The 13,472-nt window shown below is 47.7% G+C and overlaps 1 protein-coding gene across 4 annotated transcripts in view; it reads right to left on the bottom strand.

The window, feature by feature from the left end:
- Window positions 1–13,472, bottom strand: part of mio (GATOR complex protein mio) — a 242,517-nt gene that overhangs the window by 50,726 nt on the left and 178,319 nt on the right. For all 4 annotated transcript variants that reach the window (XM_077657210.1, XM_077657207.1, XM_077657206.1 and 1 more), the window contains one exon: window positions 8,716–8,819. In XM_077657210.1, the coding sequence (XP_077513336.1) occupies window positions 8,716–8,819 (104 nt within the window). The remainder of the gene's footprint in view (window positions 1–8,715; window positions 8,820–13,472) is intronic.

Here is a 13,472-nt window from a genome sequence, read left to right as displayed (position 1 = left end):
CTGGGATCGTTGGCGCGGGCGGACGTGTCGCTCGCGGCTCCGCTCTTCGCCGGCAGGGCGAGGAAGCGACGGGGAGACAGGCTCCCGTACTCGTCCCGTCCGGCCTGCGGAGTATATATCCTTTGCCCTAGCGCGGGCGAACATTCGCTCGGAACCTTGCTGGTGAGTCGGACGACCTCGATTCATTAGCGTACCTTGTTGCTAGCTGGCGTTATTGTTTCTGTAGCAATAAATGCCTGTTTGTGTCAGCCAATGTGTCGTTCCTTTGTTCCCTCAGAGCAAGGCCCGCCGTGGTCGGCGAGCGCTTGGTAGCGTACGCGATCACGGGGTGGGGTCCGGGCGGCTTTGAACCGTGTCAGCCGCGATTGAGTGGGGAGAACGTATTTATCTCCCCATTCAACCCCACAAACTTCACAGACATGATCAAGAAAGTCTACTTCTGAACCCTAGAAGGTTAGCAGATTCGAAAACCACCTCAATATCCCTTTAAGCAATGATAGCAGACAGGGACGCTGAGCGCACTATTCAGCACTAAAATCAGGAGAAGTTGAATGTGGCACACCAAAAGCAGTCAGGGATGCCAGATGCGCTATGTTCAGCTGAAAGATAAAGAGTGGCTGACAGCAGAGGCACGTGAAGTTACGAAAGCAGCCAAGAGACTGAGTGCACTGCTCAGCTCAAACAGAAACAGGCAGAGGCATGTACAGCAGCCATAAAAAAAACCTAGCCGAGACTCAGTCAAACAGTGCATATAGCATCGTCAATGAGCCATTCTAGAATGTTCTACGCCAACCTTTCAAGGTGTTTCAAGCTTACATCTACTCTAGACAAACAAGCACACTGGAATTTTTTTGTTCCAACTTATAGTACATTCTCAAATTTAAAGATTCAACTATTGACCAGCCAAACTTCCAAAGCTGCCACGGCAACAAGATGCCAAGATGCTTTGTCAACGATGGCAACAAAGATGGGCAGCTCAGTTTACTAGAAGAAATCACTTGCTTTCCTTGAAATCTGTTTGCCTGTCTCACCATGTCCAGCAGCTCAAACAGTTCTCAAAATGCTTATCTTTCGGAATCTAACGCAGATACAGTCAGGAGACAAAAGCAGATGGCAACAGCGCAAGCAACCAATGTGAGAGGCAAGAGAAACAGACAGGACAAGATAAATACTTAAACTTAAAGAGGCTCTGAAACACCTTCTGAGGGAGTACACAAACTTGCTCAATCACTACAATCTCGTGCCATGAACACCTAAGCCAAAGACAACCTTTGTCCGTAAAGTTTCGAGACTGATTTATTTTCTTCTCTAGAAATGATTCCCCAAAACAAATGTTGTACATATGTGTAGCACCATCTTTTCGGCCTAACCTGAGCTATTTATGTTAATTGCTGTGGCAGCCGCTAGATGGCCCTACATGTAGAAATATACGTTGCCACTAGTCGTCTGCGCATACTACTATGAGTGAATATGGAGAGATGGACGTCCACCTCGAACAGCATGTAAACATGAAATTCTGTGTGAAGCTTGGCAAGACAGCCACACAGTCGTATGAGCTCCTTCGTGACGCTTCCGGCAATGAGACATTATCGCGGGCGCGAGTTTTCGAGTGGAACAAGAGGTTTGTTTCAAGGGAGAACGTCGGTGGAAGACAACACAAGGAAGGGGCGCCCTTCAACCTCACAGAATGAAAACAACATGGCTCGGATCAGGGAAATCGTACAGCAAGACTGCCTCATTACAGTCTGCTGCTATCAGATGCTCTCGACATTAGTAAGACAACATGCCACCAAATTTTGCATGAGAACTTGGGGAAACAAACAAAGCTGAATGCCAGGCTTGTGCCGCACTCCCTCACACAGGACCAGAAGGACATGCGGGCATCAATGAGCGCTGATTTGCTCTCTGAGGCAGAGAAGGATGCTGCATTCGTCGACAGCATCATTGCTGAAGACGAAACATGGTGTTTTCAATAGGATCCTCAAACAAAGAGGCAGAGCACCGAATGGCGGTCCACAAGCTCTCCAGCGTCGATAAAGGTGCGGCGACAGAAGACCAGACCAAAGCAAAGACAATGCTGACAGTTTTTTTTTTTTTGATGCTAGAGGTGTCATACGCCATGAGTTCGTCCCACAAGGGCAGACGGTGAATCAGGAGTTTTATATCCGCTTGCTCCAACACATGCGTAATGCACTGCGACGCCATCGCCCTGACTTATGGGCATCTGGACAATGGAGCCTTCCCCACGATAACGCAAGGCCGCACAACGCTCTCAGCATAACAAAATTTCTTGCCAAGCACAGCATTACTGTTCTTCCCCATCCGCCATACTCGCCTGACCTCTCCCTATGCGATTTTTTCCTGTTTCCTCATGTGAAGAGAGCCCTAAAAGGTCGCTGGATGGGGAGCGTGGAGGCCATTCATGACGCCACGAGAAAGGAGCTGACAGCCCTGCCAAAAGAAGTGTCTTCCAACTGTTTCCAAGGCCTCAAGAAGCGTTGGAAGCTGTGTATAGACTGCAAGGGAGACTATTTCGAAGGGGTGCTGCACAAATGATTTCAATGTTAAACGCATTTTTTTTTAATGAACTCAGTCTCGGAACTTTACGACAAAGGTTATAATACACTTCTACATGCAACAGTGAACCCACTATCGTGCTCGAAAGTTCATAGGTCCTTTCCAGCAACTCTTTTATGCTCATGCTCTCCTCCATCGCAAGTTCCTGTGTAATTCTGTTCAGAGATGGTCACTGGTTCGGTATTTTTCAGGCGTCACGCAGCTACCACAGCCGTAGCCAATCAGGAGCATTGCTCCGGTGGTCAGTAGCCCCCCATCTCAGGGAATTCCTGCGCAAGAAGCGCCGACCTTTAAGCATGAAAAAAGTGACAAGAGGAGAGCGAAAGGCGCGAAGATGCTGCAAAACGCATTTAAAAAATTCTTGCTGGAGGATATTCGTGAAGTGGCGTCCTTAAACATCACAGGAATACCGTATCTTTCTGAGAACCCCTTTCAGAACCCCTTCAATTTCAGTGCTCAGATATGCTGAATATGCATACAGTCAGGATCTCAATGACAGGATGTGCAACACACACTAGCATAGTAAGCTACTGTTACAGCTGTTCATTTATTTATTGCGTGCACATGGCTATGATGCTATGTACAGTAGACATCCAATCATCATCATCATCATCATCAGCCTTACTACACCCACTGCAGGGCAAAGGCCTCTCCCATGTCTCTCCAATTAACCCTATCCTTTGCCAGCTGCATCCACCCTTTGCCTGCAAACTTCTTAATCTCATCCGCCCACCTAACCTTCTGCCGCCCCCTGCTCCGCTTACTTTCTCTTGGAATCCACTCCGTTACCCTTAAGGACCAGCGGTTATCTTGCCTTCGCATTACATGCCCTGCCCAAGCCCATTTCTTTCTCTTGATTTCGACTAGGATGTCATTAACCCGTGTTTGTTCCCTCACCCACTCTGCCCGCTTCCGATCTCTTAACGTTACACCTATCATTTTTCTTTCCATGGCTCACTGCATTGTCCTTAACTTAAGCTGAACTCTTTTCGTTAGCCTCCACGTTTCTGCCCCGTAGGTGAGTACCGGTAAGATTATGCTGTTGTACACTTTCCTCTTGAGGGAAATTGGTAAACTGCCACTCATGATCTGCAAGAATTTGCCATATGCGCTTCACCCCATTCTTATCCTTCTAGTTATCTCCCTCTCATGATCCGGATCAGCTGTCACTACCTGCCCTAAGTAGACGTATTCCGTCACAATTTCTAGGCTCTCGCTGCCAATTGTGAACTGTTGTTCCCTTGCTAGGCTGTTGAACATTACCTTGGTTTTCTGCATGTTAATTTTTAGACCCATCGATCTGCTCTGCCTGTCTAACTCATTGATCATGATTTGCAGTTCACCTCCTGAATGACTCAGCAAGGCAATGTCATCAGCAAATCGCAGATTATTTAGGTATTCTCCATTTATTCTTATTCCCAACTGTTCCCAATTCAGGCCCTGAAATACCTCCTATAAACACGCGTATAAAATACCGTATAAAATACTCAAGTTAGTAAGGAAGTTTTTGAACTATTCGAAAATGAAGCAAAAGAAATAATTTAAGCACACAACAATGTTCACTGCATTCAGGATTTCAGAATTGCTACTGCTGTACTCAACAACGCATGCGTTCTACATTTGACAATTAGCTCCTACTCAAGAGAGAACTTGTTAGGACTCTTTGTGGTCATTGTATCATTGGCGGTTGCCAGAATTTCGGTCACGCTAGTTCCCACGTCTTCAGATCATGGCTGCCGATCTCTCTTGGTGCATCTCAGTTACTGGCAGTGCTCTCCGCCATTTGCAGGCGCTTTCATACTTCGTTGTTCTCAGCGCGTGCGAGGGGAGCAGCCAAGGTTGGATACGTGAGATTGATGGCACAGAGCAGCTTTAAAGCATATGTGCACAATGGCTTGTGATAGGAGCAGCGATGGTTGAAAGGAGTGGCAAGAAACGAGCTTGTGTAGTCAGTGTGGAAAATCAGGGACTGGTTTGGTGTATTTTGCACCAACGAGTTACAGCATGCGGTCCGAGTATGCTGGATGCCGTTGAACTAGTCAGCTGGCGAACTGCATGATCGCTTTGGATAGCATGATGTCATCAAACTGCATGGCAAGTTAAATGCCACCGCTGTCTGTCTGATGGTGCATGAAGCTTTGAAGAGTCCATTTAGACGTTGCGCTGTGGCTTGCGAGAAGATATACATTATGAGTCGAACTCGGGCATTTCTTAGTTTGAAGCAAACTTGGAACATGCCAGCATTGCATTCTAAATCTTCGAATTAATCGAGTCGGCAGAAGTTGTCACCTTGAATTATCAGGTAAAATTTGCATAAAAAATTCTGGGGCTGCAGAAATTCTATGAGTTAGCTGAGATTTCAAATTATTCGATACTGAATTAGTATCAAAGTTTTACTGTGTGTAATTGGCGCGCTTGCCCAGAAACCATTACACGAAGTCCATGCCTTGCCCTGTCTGATTCCTCTAGCCTGTGGCGATGTTTGCTTGTGCACCCACAATATGCATTCTACTGCAAGTCACCAACCAGTGACCAACAGAAGTATGGCGCGCACATATGGACATTCTTGCGCTAAGAGCTGCAGCACTGTGAAGGCAAGGGTGGTTTACTTTGGATCTTTTGCATCGATCACAAGTTCACTTGCCCACAACTTTGGCTGGTGCACTGATTTGGAAACACATGGAAGTGACCCAGTCCTCATATCAGCTATCCACGTGCAGACAGTGCAATTGAAATTCCTTCCAAGGATGCTGCAAGCAGAGGAATTACTGCCGCAACCAGGAATGAGAAATTAGAATTGACAATAGCGCATTGCCTGAGAGAAAGTACTTGAATTACAGCTAAAAATGACAGGCACCCTACACATGATAAGGCATTTCAATGGCTGTGCACTATTCGTAGGAGAGCTGAAAGAAAAGCTTTGAGTACAAAAAACCTTGAAAACCTTCGAGCCTGTCGACGGGCACAACGCCACATTCGGCGTTACCTGGATAAACTCAGTGGGCAAAGATCGCATAACTTTAGTTCTACGCTCGATGTGCGCCAACCAGTAACAATAATTTGGCGGATCGTTAGAGGTATGCGCACTCCACTCCAACAGCTTCACCCCTTCGCTACCCTCTCTCTGCATGAATGTAAATCCATAAAAGAAACCTCAGAAGAATACTGCGGGGTCAGGGTCTTCGACACTCCCTGCAGATGGTCAGTCAGGCATCCCAGAGGCAGCGGTGACAGCGTTGGACCTGCCTTTCTCAACTACTGCGGAACAGCTACTGCGGAACGAAAAAGACGCACCTCTCCGGGTCATGATGAAGTGACCTATGATGCCATCGCAAAGCTACCCCACAACTCTCGTCTTCGACTCCTAGAATATTACAATTCTTCCTGAATGACTGGTGAGGTCCCCATGGAATGGAAGCTGGTGAAAATTGTGCCCGTTTTGAAACCTTGTAAGCAGCCAACAAGCTAGGCGTCCTTCCGGCCCATCGCTCTACTCAGCTGCGTAGGTAGGCTAATGGAGCAAATGATCTGTAAACACATCATTAGGTTCTTCGAAAGCTGTAACGAGTACCCCCAAGAAATGAACAGGTTCCGTCAAAACAGGTTTGCGACTGATAATGCTATTGCCCTTGGCTCATCACTTGAAGAGTACCTTCATGCTTAGTGCATACTGACAGCCATTTTCCTTGACATCAACACCACTTTTGACTATTTTTCACCATGCAATTCTCACTGCTTTGACCAGTCTTGGCCTCAGAGGAAAGCTGTACAAGTGGATTGGACACTATTTGAAAGAACGGCAAATTTTTATGAGCACTCCAAATGGTCCAACACTCTTTCACGCAGTGGAGAGGCGCATACCACAAGGAGCGGTCCTCAGCCCTCTCCTGTTCAATATTACCCTTATACACCTAACAAGAAACCTTCCACGAGAAGTACACATAACGATCTATGCAGATGATATCTGCATCTGGAGCGCGTAACGTTCACGCTATATTACCCAGCAACGCCTTTAGAGGGTGATACTGCATGTCTCGATGTACCTGGCTCCCCGAGGTCTTCGTCTCTTGCCAGAAAAGAGTGTTGCCATGGTTTTTACCAGAAAAACGATGGCTCCATATCAACTCCTCCTAGGCGGACGGTCACTACCTTATGTACTATCTCAGCGATTCCTAGGTGTTGTCATAGACAGTCACCTCTTGTGGACACCTCAGATAAGAAAACTATGCGAGAGGATCACTGTAGCATTGCAAGTTTTCAGATTCATGGCAGGAACACGGTGGGAAACAACTGCCGGTCATTGGTTCTGCAGGAAAAAGCCTACGTTGAAGGAACTTTGCGCTACTGTCTACTGGTGCTTCAAATATTATCTCCAACAAGCAAGAAGATTCTCGAAGCCGCGTGGAACTGCGTGCGGATATGCCTTGGCCTCCCAAAAGGTTCCTCTGCATCAGGAACAATAGCGGAAGCAGGCTGTCTCCCGCCAGATGCGATTGCCTCCCAGGAAACTATGCGTACCTATCTCCACCATGTCCTCCAAGGGAAGAAGCACTGCTTACGCAGTGTCCACCTAACTCGCTGCAACTCTGCTTTGGCCAAGCTGTGCAGCTCCTGACCCTCCCCACTACTAGTCAGCCACTTTCCCCCGTAGAGGACACTCTCGCCTCTAAAGGTGAAGAAGTTTGTTCCAGGTGTGCATACAAAGAGCTGCATGCCACAGGCAGTGCTTTTACAAGCTACTCTCGCCTACTTAACTCAGGAATACACACAGCATATCCACATCTTCACTGACAGTTCAACTAATCAAGAAACTTCTTCCTGTGCGATTTATGTGCCCTCAACAAGCCATACCCTTTCTTACCGGCTGCAGCGGAAGACATCTTCTATGACAGCTGAGCTTCACGGCACTAAAGATGCTGTTTCCTATATCCTGCGCCAAACCCTTGACCGATGGGTTATCTAAACCAACTCCAAAGCGTCTCTGCATATCCTGTCCAACCAGCTGAAAAAAAGCAAGCATCAGCTCGTTTCCCATGACATCGGCTATCTACATCATTTGGCTATTGCCACAGGCCACTGCATAGCATTTCAGTGGATACCAGCACGCTGTGGCACTTTGGCCAATGAAAGAGCAGATCAAGCGGCCCGTAAAGGCCACCAACATCAGAGATACATTCAGACCTTCTTCACAAAATTCGACGCGTCCCAAATGGCTAAAAGATTTGCTTCAGAAGAAATGTATCGGTTCTAGAACTTGCCGATACATCACTACTAATTTCTTTACTCTGTCAACCCACATCTCAGATCAAGACTTCCACCCAGAATTCCTCGCCACCTGGGAACACTTTATCACCAACTTCGCCTGAATGCTGCAGTTACAAACAGCTTGCGATACCGTTTCGGTCAAACGAACAGTCCGCTTTATGACAACGGGGGTCGATCAAATCTGTGGAACGTATCCTGTTTGAGTGCCCTGCATATGCTGGCGAGGGTGCGCACTACGAACAGTGCATAGAAAAGTTCTCCCCAGTGCCTCTAACAATGAACAGTGTTTTAGGTCCCTTAGCCTGCCCTAGGCAACAAAGATATGCAATGAACTTTCTGTTTGCGTATTTGAAGAAAATTGGACATCTCGAAAAGCTCCAATTTCATCTAGCATGCTGTCCACATGCATTTTTCTCGCAGAGAACTTTGTTAGCCCATATATCAGACTATGCACTTCATCATTTCATATGTTACATCATTTCTCGCCGATGCCACTTAGTAGGCATTTAATGGCCGCATTTTATGTTCTCCCCCTTTTTTCTTTCTTTAATTTAACCTTTCCTGCACCGCTCTCCTTCCATCTTTATCTCTCATGTTCCCATCCCCATAGCATTCCAGCGATTTTTAAACGTCGGTTAAATTCTCTTGCTTTTTCATTAAAAGGTTTCTCTCTCTTTGTATTGATTTGACAGTGTGATTGTGTGTGCATCCAGAGGTGAAATTGCCACCGGTGATGGTGTAAATAGCACCTGCAAGTCAGCACTTGTCCCATGTCCTCCCATCTTCACAGTGTGCCCGTTTGTGGTGCACACAACACCATTAGGAATAACGCACACAGACAGCGTGAAATTTTGTAATTGCATTGCAGCTCACCTTGTGCTGCAGCCGCCTCCCTGAGCACAGTGACGGCGTCTCTCATGCGGAGGTTGAACATGTGGATAGCCGCCTTGCGAGCATAGTTGCCCTCTTTCTCCAGCCTGCAATGCAGTGGACGCGGTGCCACTCAGCTACCAGTGGCGGCGACCCAAACGTAACAAGGCAAATCATTGCCTTGCATTCTGCGGGGTGTCCTGCTGCTTTTGCAGGATGCACAAACTTGAAATTGTTGAAGCGGTCCTCACTTTTTGCACGTGCAACTCTAAGGCATGAAGAGCACAACCGAGTACACATTTTCTATATCATCGTCATCACCATCAGCCCGACTACTGTATTTACACGACTGTAAGTGAACCCCCCATATCACATTTCAGGAAAAAAACTTGGAGGTCGTTTAAGCTTGGCCTTTAATAATAGAAAGCGATAGCATAATCCTGCGGGCGCCGCTTATCACCAACCACTATCCGCTGCCACGCGTGGGTATGCCCATGGTCACAGTCCAAAACGAAAATGTATTAGTCACTGGACTACTCGTGCACACTTGTGCCATTGTCCTCACTAGCCCTGCCATCGTGATCGCTGCTGCGGTCCCACAGCAAGTTGTTCTAACGTCGTCGTGCAGCGAAATCCCGCAGTTTGCAAACAGCCGCATCACGACATCGCGTAGAACAGCTGAAAATTTTGCCTCGCTGCAGCTGCCACACCTGTAACACCCGAACCGTTGCGAACATCAAACTTCCGGCCCAGCGCGCAGCTGTTCGTTTCTTTGGCGTAAAGAATGACAGCCATCTTGAATGTGAACGAGCGCCGGTCGCTTACTAGACCCGGAGCACAAATGACGGCTGACGAAGCACGACTGTGACGAAGCGGCCGGCAGTAGTAAAATGCATCGGAGCCAAAGAGAAATTATGCGTGAGCGGTTGCAGCTCTTCCGTCAATTACTGATACTCCCCAGCGCCGCTGCTGTTTCGAGCGGTGGTGCCGCTGCGATTGGAACTGCGGCCCTTCCATCAACTATCGACGCTCTCTTGAGCGCCGGAAAAAAAGAATTTGGGGAACGCTTATGCTTCCCCATTAAGAGTAGAATGCGAGTGCATTATCGGGCCACCGCCACTTATCAGCAAGCAGCTGCAATCCGCATGCAGCCACGTGGGGGGGAGGGGGGTGCCGGTTTGCTCTTATCGACAGCCGCCATCGGCCACCGTGTGAGGGGATGCCGGTTCTGCGCGCTGACATAGCAGCTGCTCAAGTCCAGCATCAACAGCGATGCAACGGAGCTGCACAGCAAAAATTCAACCACTCTGTAGCATGCCTGATATCTCATTTGTCTCACCTTTACTTATGGTGTCATGCTTTGGTTTCAACTGTAAGTCGACTCTCCACTTTGGATTTTCAAATTTTGAAAAATAGGTTGACTTACAATCGTGTAAATACGGTACACCCACTGCATGGCATGCTCTCATCATCATGAGCAGTGAAGTACGTGTACCCTTGCTACATTTTTACGCTCTGAATACCTTACAGTGCATGCTTTCCATACGCCGCATTCACTGTTTGCCGTACTTCGAAAACCCATGCTCCGAGCGCATTCATATCCCCAATGGCTACACAGCTTTTCGGCATGGTAATCGCACCTGAAATTTCAAAAAACTTCACCAGAGTGCCAAACCTAGGACTGTCAAGCTGCGTGTTAGGCTTTAACCTTTCATTCTATGCCACCCGAAATCCGTTCGCTCCCGATGTGTCCGGCTTAACAGAGCTCTCCGAATGCTGTACTTACGTCATATACAGCAAGCTGCCCAACTTCATTACATGCGATCAGATGTATGCCACAGAGCTTTTCAAACGCTTGTAACAACAACTTCTACCCAGTTCCAACAGTTAAACTTCATGACATACCCAGCACATTAAGAGGCATTCTAGCTGAAGTAAAATTTTGTTGCAGTTGGACTAGCTGTGGTTGCTGCATCATTGCTGCTCGCCCAAACTTCGGTCAAGCCAGTTTTGACGTCGTGCATCTATCTCGATGCAACTCAGTGGCAAACCTCTTTGCCATTCACCGCCACTTTTATACTCCCAATGCTTTTGGTGTGCGCTAGAGTGGCAGCCACGGTTGGATGCGGCGGCTATAGCCAGTCACTGTTAATCCTCCCCCTCAAATCCTGTGTGGCCTCGAGCCGTCCACCCAATAAAGATTTCTGCGTTTGATTGGTACATCAGGTTAGTGGCATGGCGGAGCTCTAAGGAGCATGCACAGAAGGGCTTTTTACGGGAGCAGTAGTCAGATGAAAAGGAGTAACGAGAAGAGAGCACAGTCCATAACCAGTTCAGGGCTGGCGCAGTGTATTTTGTATCGACGAGTTTGGCGCAATGTGCAGCATGCACGAAATATGAATTAACACTCTGTGCTGGCACAGTCGTAGTCCAAGCGCACCTACTGTCGCCTATTGTCGCCGACACCAGTGAAGTGCAGAGGGTCACCAGATCGCTTTAGTCAGTGCAACGTCACTATGCCGCACGAGTCGCAGTGTCACTCCTTTCTGTGCAAATGCGTGTGGAGGAGTGAAGAGCTCAACTGCAGCTGCTGCTGTGACTGAAGGAAGAATGAAGAGGAAAGTACATGGACGTGTCGAATGACACCAGCTGAGCTATTACCACTGCTGCGTGTATGCAGAAGGGAGCTGAAAGAGATGCCAAAGGAAAGAGTGAAAGAAAAGACGCATGTCACAGCAACTGCATCCACTGAAAATACGACGATGGCTGCTTCAGCAAACAAGAGTTTGATTAAGCATTGCAGGCTCGTGTGCCTATTATATACGATGCAATACTGCATTATCAGTCGAGCTCAGGTGTTCACGCAGAGCATCGAATCAACTGAGTTGGTGCAATATGCCGTCTTGATTTATCCAGGATTTCAAATTTTTCAAATTAACCACTTCTACCTAAACGTTGAGGTTTTACTGTATTTTGTCCTTCGATCTTGACGCTCAAGCCATATTTCTCGCTATCAGTTTCTGTATCCCTCGTCCTTATAGTAAATTCAAAGATGGTTCTTTGCCGTTTCTTCGGAGGGGCACAGGACCTCTCCTAACGTGAATTCGACGGTGTTGAAGGAGCAGACGGTGATTGAAGCCAGATGATGAAGACAAAGAGAAAATACATTTACAGCATGTACAAGGGCAAACTGCGTTACAAGTTGAGTGACACAGACAGTCGAACTGTAACTTAAAAGAAATGATCTCACACAGAGAAACTTGACAAGACCTTACTCATCGACCCGAGGTTACAGCCTAGGTCTGCACAATTACGTGCCACTGCACGGAGCCTCTAGCTCAACTAGACAAGACTGCCCTCCAATGATTTTACATGCAATTTTAAAGCTTTTGCAAACAAAGAAGTTAGGGCGGTCATATTCGAGGCCCGCCCTAAGCTTCGATAACCAATGGAGGTAGCCACAGCACCTGAAGGTCGGGCCCAACTTCGAGCCCAGGGCTTGGCTCAAAAGAAAAAGAAACACATACAAAAACATTCTGAAAACCCTATCCTGGGGGGGGGGGGGAGAGAGAGTTCTCGCCCTTATTGCTTGATGCTTTCCCCTTCCCTGCCGCACCCGCGTGTCACCTTTGAAGGATGAAAAGTTGTTTTTCAGCTAATTGGCTGGCGGGACCACTGATCCACTGGCTCGCCGCAGGAATGTCATAGACGGCGGAGAACCGCGGCGCTTCGGTGCCATCGAGAATTTCAAAAAAAAAAAAGAAGAAAAAAAGAAGAGGCCCATCGCGGAATGCGAGGTGGTCCGCATTCTGCCGCAGTGGGAAGGCTGCCTAAGACCAAGCGGCGCCACGTGCTCATTGTGTGCGCCTCGCATGCTTTCTTGGCGCGCTTAACAAAGCCAGGTGTCTTTGGCCGTCACAGTGGTCAATCAGCCAGTTCCTCCTGCGCCTTTGCCACTGCTTGTGGGGGTAGGGGAAGGGAGGGGGGGGGGAGAGGCACGCGGGTAGGGGGGGAGCGTAGACCGGAGGCCGAGGCCCGCAGTGACCGCAAGCCAAGGGAATAAAAAAAAAATGTACGCGTTGGTGAAGCGCGGCCTTACACTTATCATCTTTCCCAACAAAGACTGGTGGGTGACTACAAGTGAGCCTTTGTGGGCGAGCACATCATTCGAGTGGGAAATGTTGTCACATGTGAGGTACAGGGCTGGCTTCAAAGCTGATGGATGTGTCAATGACCCTCGTCTTTGCAGTTTTGCTAGTCAGCTTCAAGAAATGATGAACACATGCACTGCTTGTTGCAACTAAGTCCCATCTGGGATGGCAGATGTTTATGTCTCAGGAGAAGAACCGATGGTGGATTCTTAATAGTCTTACTATACCACTGGCCACGACTGATGATATCACACAGGACAGTGAAGAGAAAAAGGAGGACACCAACGAACAGGTTAGTGAAACTGCCGGGAGGAGAACGGGCAGTTATCACCACTCATGCAGCTATACTGGTTTACGTTAAAAGTTTACCTTACATCACTCTCACAGCTCATGGGGAAACGTGCTAAGTATGAGCCTCAGATCATTTCAGTGATAACTTCTCATTTGATCAAGAGTGTGACATGGAAAAGTTTTTTGTTTTTTTCATTTGTTTATTCCTTAAATGTTGCTTGATTTGCAAAGAAAAAGCTTTGTATCTTTCAGTATGCTTATCCTGCTTTACTGAGGCTAGTAGAGGATGTGTGATGTCTGAAGTGGCCAGCTTAATGA

This window comes from Amblyomma americanum, chromosome 3 (assembly GCF_052857255.1).
Source record: "Amblyomma americanum isolate KBUSLIRL-KWMA chromosome 3, ASM5285725v1, whole genome shotgun sequence".
Lineage (NCBI taxonomy): Eukaryota > Metazoa > Arthropoda > Arachnida > Ixodida > Ixodidae > Amblyomma > Amblyomma americanum.
Note: the sequence above shows the minus strand (reverse complement) of the source record. Positions and strands in the feature narration are given on the sequence as shown.